Source organism: Triticum dicoccoides, chromosome 4B (assembly GCF_002162155.2).
Source record: "Triticum dicoccoides isolate Atlit2015 ecotype Zavitan chromosome 4B, WEW_v2.0, whole genome shotgun sequence".
Classification (NCBI taxonomy): domain Eukaryota; kingdom Viridiplantae; phylum Streptophyta; class Magnoliopsida; order Poales; family Poaceae; genus Triticum; species Triticum dicoccoides.
In genome coordinates this window covers 78,932,578-78,938,207 of record NC_041387.1, presented here as the reverse complement: position 1 = coordinate 78,938,207, position 5,630 = coordinate 78,932,578, and the positions used below count along the sequence as shown (strand labels likewise).

Genomic DNA, 5,630 nt, shown 5'->3' with positions numbered 1-5,630 from the left:
TGCCGGTAACGAGATTGAACGAGGTATTGGGATACCGACGATCGAATCTCGGGCAAGTAACATATCGATAGACAAAGGGAATAGCGTACGGGGTTGATTGAATCCTCGACATCGTGGTTCATCCGATGAGATCATCGTGGAGCATGTGGGAGCCAATATGGGTATCCAGATCCCGCTGTTGGTTATTGACCGGAGAGTCGTCTCGGTCATGTCTGCTTGTCTCCCGAACCCGTAGGGTCTACACACTTAAGGTTCGGTTACGCTAGGGTTGTAGGGATATGTATATGCAGTAACCCGAATGTTGTTCGGAGTCCCGGATGAGATCCCGGACGTCACGAGGAGTTCCGGAATGGTCCGGAGGTAAAGATTTATATATGGGAAGTCCTATTTCGGGCATCGGGACAAGTTTCGGGGTTATCGGTATTGTACCGGGACCACCGGAAGGGTCCCGGGGGTCCACCGGGTGGGTCCACCTGTCCCGGGGGGCCACATGGGCTGTAATGGGGTGCGCCTTGGCCTAATGGGCCAAGGGCACCAGCCCCACATAGGCCCATGCGCCTAGGGTTTAAGGGGACAAGAGTCCTAGGAGGGTAAGGCACCTCCTAGGTGCCTTGGGGGGGAGGGAAACCTCCCCTTGGCCGCCGGCCATAGGAGATTGGATCTCCTAGGCTGCGCACCCCCCCCCCCTTGGCACCCCTATATATAGTGGGGGAGAGGAGGGACTTCATACCTTGAGTCCTTGGCCTTTGGTTGCCTCCTTCTCCCTCCCCAACACCTCCTCCACCTCCATAGTGCTTAGCGAAGCTCTGCCGGAGTACTGCAGCTCCATCAACACCACGCCGTCGTGCTGCTGCTGGTGCCATCTCCCTCAACCTCTCCTCCCTCCCTTGCTGGATCAAGAAGAGGAGACGTGGTTGTTCCGTACGTGTGTTGAACGCGGAGGTGCCGTCCGTTTGGTGCTAGGATCTCCGGTGATTCGAATCACGTCGTGTTCGACTACATCATCCCCGTTCTTTGAACGCTTCCGCTCGCGATCTACAAAGGTATGTAGATGCATCTAATCACTCGTTGCTAGATGAACTCCTAGATGATCTTGGTGAAACGAGTAGGAAAATTTTTGTTTTCTGCAACGTTCCCCAACAAGCGCTGCCGTGCTCCTTTGAGCATCTCCACAAGCTCGTTCATGCCTCCTGGCAGGGAAGCGGGTGGCCACAAGGCCTGGGCAATACCCTGCATCACCTGCCGCGCTCGTTCGTGTAGTTGTGAAAGATCTTGCAGCATATCGCCTGCGGATCCGGGCATCTCCTCTTCAGGACGCCCCGTCAGCATACCTGCGGACATAACTCTGTCAATATGCTTCCCTGTCGAACTATACTACAGTTCGTTTAAGCACTTACTATAAATGCCGCATCGAAGCCTCCTGTTCTCCTTCACGGAGTCAGCGAGCTGAGCCCGAACATCTTTTAATTCGAGGTCAGTCGGATATTGGCATCTTGGAGATTATTTCTCTCTCGAATAGCCTTCGTCAGCACACGCTCGCCCGCCTTTAGCTGAATTTGCAGATGTGGCTAATTATCTTCCACACTCTTCGGATTCTCTCCGGGATCGTCTGTAATATATTTTGTTAGATTTATCAACCATGCCTAATAAATAACTGGTACAAGGATAGTCTTACCAGAAGAGGCCCTTTTTGATTCCTCTTGTTCGGCAACAGCGGCCTTCAACTGGGCCTTGCATTCCTCCAGCTCTTGAGATACATGGGTATTCTTCTCTATAAGAACCAGAGGCTGCTACTACACATACTTATCAGATTTTCTTACCCGTATATCCTTCGCATACTGGTCCATTGCTCTGGCAAGTCCATCTTGAGCGGCGCGAATACATGCGTCTCCGGAGTTGAAAGCATCGAAAGCCTCCTCGGAGAAAATACCATTGTGAAGTACGGGTCGTCTGCGCCGATGATTCATGGCACTCCTCAGTTCGGAGTTGGAAGCGGAAAGCATGTCTACATCCTCGGTGGGAGGACAATCTGGTGTTGCCCCCACATCAGCCTCCGCCCATGAATCCGCTCCCGGAATCCGGCTGCTTGAGGCGTGTCCGGCAGGGGATCCGGATGTAGTCCGGCAGATGTTTTTCCTGCTAGGACGCAATGCAAACTGTCACAATTTGGCAAAGATAATCACAGAGCAAGTCCAATTCGTATCTCTGCCCCGGCGTCTCAGTTCTAACCGCCTTCCTATTACGCCTGCCCAAACCGGATGCCTCCTGCAGACGAGCCTCCGTGGGCTCGGCGCGGCGTCCTGATGGCCGTTTTTGCAAAAACACAACATGCGTGCTCAGGGCACGTCACAATACGGAATTTAGGGCCCCGGCTTTACTTACGTTCGACACCGGGAGCAGCCCGGGATAATCAGCAAGGATGGTCACTAAAGCGCTGTCCCGGCTTGCTTTATAAAATGTCCCATCTACAAGTTTCACGGATATATCCGGATCTTCTTCCAGTCCGGGGTCGAGAGCTCGGCCAGGATCGCTCTTGAATAGATGTGCATGCGTGCTCATTATAACTTTCCGTGAACCTTTTACCAAGCAGGGCAGAGTGTGGGGTTTATCGTCGCCGGCATATTCCTCCACTGTGTTGCCCACGTACGTGCCTACAAATAGTCTGAGGTGAACTCTCTCTCTCTCTCTCTCTCATACACATGCACGCAGGCCAAGGATGGCACTGGCGCCACGGTCACTGGCCATCACGGTGTTCACCTGCAGGTCCGTCGCCATCATTCTGCAGGTGGCGAGTCTGACCTACGTCTTGATGGCAGAAGAACTGGGCTTCTCCGTCTTCATGTATGTGTGCGCGTTGATATATACTTACTATCATATTACCATCTTTCTCACTTCTACGTAATACATGCTCCATATTAGTATATACTAGTAGCATGCATGCATACTCGAACGGACGTATTAATTTATCCTAATGCAGATTCCTCAAGCTTGTGTTGGCGGCGGAGCTGATCTTGAACTCGGCGCGGCTGCTCTACGATGGCACGCAGGCCTTCTTACACCAGCCACTGCCGGCCGAACGTTGGATGATGTCGGCGCTTGTGGCCGTAGATTTGGTACGTGCTACTACTACTTAATTATGTGCTCTTGAGCATGCATCTTCAATATTTCATTTCTGATTCAGTTGATTATACTCGAGCTGCGATGCTGCGTGATGTTCACTCTTATCGATCGATGTTCGCGCTTGTCGGCTTGTGTGCATCCAGGTCATGCTGCACGCCCTCTTCGCTGCTGGGGCGAGCTCCCTGGGGGTGGTGGACTACCTCGACAAGACCATGAGGCAGTGCGCACTGCTACCTTCCCATGCTTGCGATCGGTTCTGGGCATCGGGCATACTCACCGTGCTGGCATCGGCTTTCACCGTCCCGGTCATCATCATCATGTTCCGTCTGCATGTGATCTGGGAATGGGATCACGCCGCCGCCGCCGCCGCCCATGCATGACGTACGGATACTCCACGGCAAGGCCAAGATGACACTGGAGTGGGATCACGCCGCCGCCGGCGATCTCTGGGATTCGGAAACTAATTATATGTTTTCTTTGGCTATGGTTATGCAGAAGTAGTACATTTAATCGATCCGTAGGCCATATATTTAGCTTTGCTTTGCCTAGCTATCTTTGTGTGCGTAGCATGTACGTGTGCACTTATCTTCGTATACATGACATATACGGATCTAAAGTGAAGCAAACTATTTCAGATGAATTCCCAGTCTCTTTTTTTTTTTCGGGAAAGATGTATCCCGAGCTTAGTTTTCGTGAGTGTGTGCTGCTAGGCTGCCAGCTATCTTCGACGACTCTGCATATGCAATGCCAACACACAAAAATTGTGCAACTCCAAACTGTGCTCGCTATAGCTGGCTAGTCTTTCCTTATTAGGCCGAGGCATGAAAGTAATTAAAGAGCAAAGTGATCGGGACGAACGGGAGAAACCGTACCTAGGTGCTAGTATGATGTGATGCGACAGACTCAAGCTTGTGTGCTGTCAATTTTAAAGACCTTTTGGCTCGCAACTTTGAAGATGAGGTGTTAAAGGCCATGCATTGCTGTCGATCAACGGACGTCGCCCCGCTAGGCGAAGACGTAGCAAGAGGGCCAACTCTAGCCCATCCCCTAAAAGGCTAAAACCTCAATTAGAGGAGTACAAATTCGTTTTTACTCCCCTAACCGAGACCTATTCGATCTCTTAAAACCGATAGAGGAGTATAAAATTTACTCGAGCACTTATCTGCCGAGTATATCTACTCCTTTGTTCCTCTTAGGAGTAAAACTCCCCACGCCTCCTCTGCCTAGATCCGCCTCCTCAATTCCAACCGCCGACGAATCCCCCACCATTCCCGCACCCTCATTGTTGTGGTCATGGCCGGATCCCGTGACCGGCCGGTCCCCGCCACCCATCCGCAGCGCGGGCGCATCCTCGAGACGCCACCGCTGCGACGCTGTGGCCCCATCCGGAGAAATGTGTTAGTACCGTGAGAACTGGTTTGCGATCGTGACTAAGCAAGTAGAAATGTGCGGTTCATTAACTTGATATGACCAATGCTGTAAGACATGATCCATGTCATGTCACGTCCACAGTGTTGTAAACCTCTCCATTTTAATGGTGAGTTACACACGGGACATGGTTGATCAAACTTTTTTGAAAACACACATCAACCAAACCATTTGCGACTCATTGGGAGGCTTTTTGACCTCACTAATACAACCACGTTAAGACCAGACGACAAATTCCACATTTTTTTAGACCAATGTTTGTGTTGAATGAATTTATTTATTATGGAAAATGCAAATGAAACCCGGAAGGTGAATGAATAGACTCCAAAGTTTGGGCTCTCTCCCTTATTTCATTTGCCCAATGATTTCCCGTTCCCACCTTATTTTCTATTTGTCCAACTAAATTTTCCCCACCCCGCCCTCTAAGTACCTCGTTACTTATTCCAACAACCCCCGCTCATAACTTCACACTTCCCCCTCGTCTCTATTTTCTCCTCCAGATCTTGATCCTCCCAGTGGCGTAGGTTTCCTTCCCCTGCGCCGACGTATGACATGACGAAAGATGATGACCGCTTTGCCATCGTCCTGAAGGAAACGCCACCAAGTACCCCCAAGGTTTTTCGGAAAGGTAACAAATATTTCCTCCTCCTTCCGTACCCAAGGCCATCTAGATTGCTATGGTTCACTCATGTTGTCCATTTTATCCTCATGTAGTCATGAACTCCATGTTTAATTCAATAAAAAAGAAATTTAGGGTTTCTATAAGGTTGTTTGTTGCGTGTGTTATAGATCTCCTCGCATGTTGTTATTCTAGTTGCGCTAAAGGCCTAAAACCAAGCCTTCCCGTCCATCAGAGGCTACAGAGGATTTGGTTGTTTAACTACTCACGAGGAAAGCAATCGCACCCCTCTCCGCGCCGCCCCCTCCCCAGCACCACATCGTATTCACCGAGGACCAAATCCATCCCATCTACGCCCTCCTACTTTCGATGAAGCTTCCAATCGGGCGGAGCCACCCCGAAATGGCGGGATCCAACTGTCCTAGAAAGCCGTTGCCGATTCATACAGCAGATCCACGACGCG

The 5,630-nt window shown here is 50.8% G+C and overlaps 1 protein-coding gene across 1 annotated transcript; it reads left to right on the top strand.

Annotated features, from left to right (window-relative positions):
- The first annotated feature begins 2,700 nt into the window (after positions 1-2,700).
- Positions 2,701-3,749, top strand: LOC119293380. The gene is made up of 3 exons (XM_037571874.1): positions 2,701-2,841; positions 2,978-3,113; positions 3,264-3,749. The coding sequence occupies exons 1-3, from the start codon at positions 2,717-2,719 to the stop codon at positions 3,498-3,500; spliced, it is 498 nt and encodes a 165-aa protein (XP_037427771.1). The 5' UTR covers positions 2,701-2,716; the 3' UTR covers positions 3,501-3,749.
- The last annotated feature ends 1,881 nt before the right edge of the window (positions 3,750-5,630 follow it).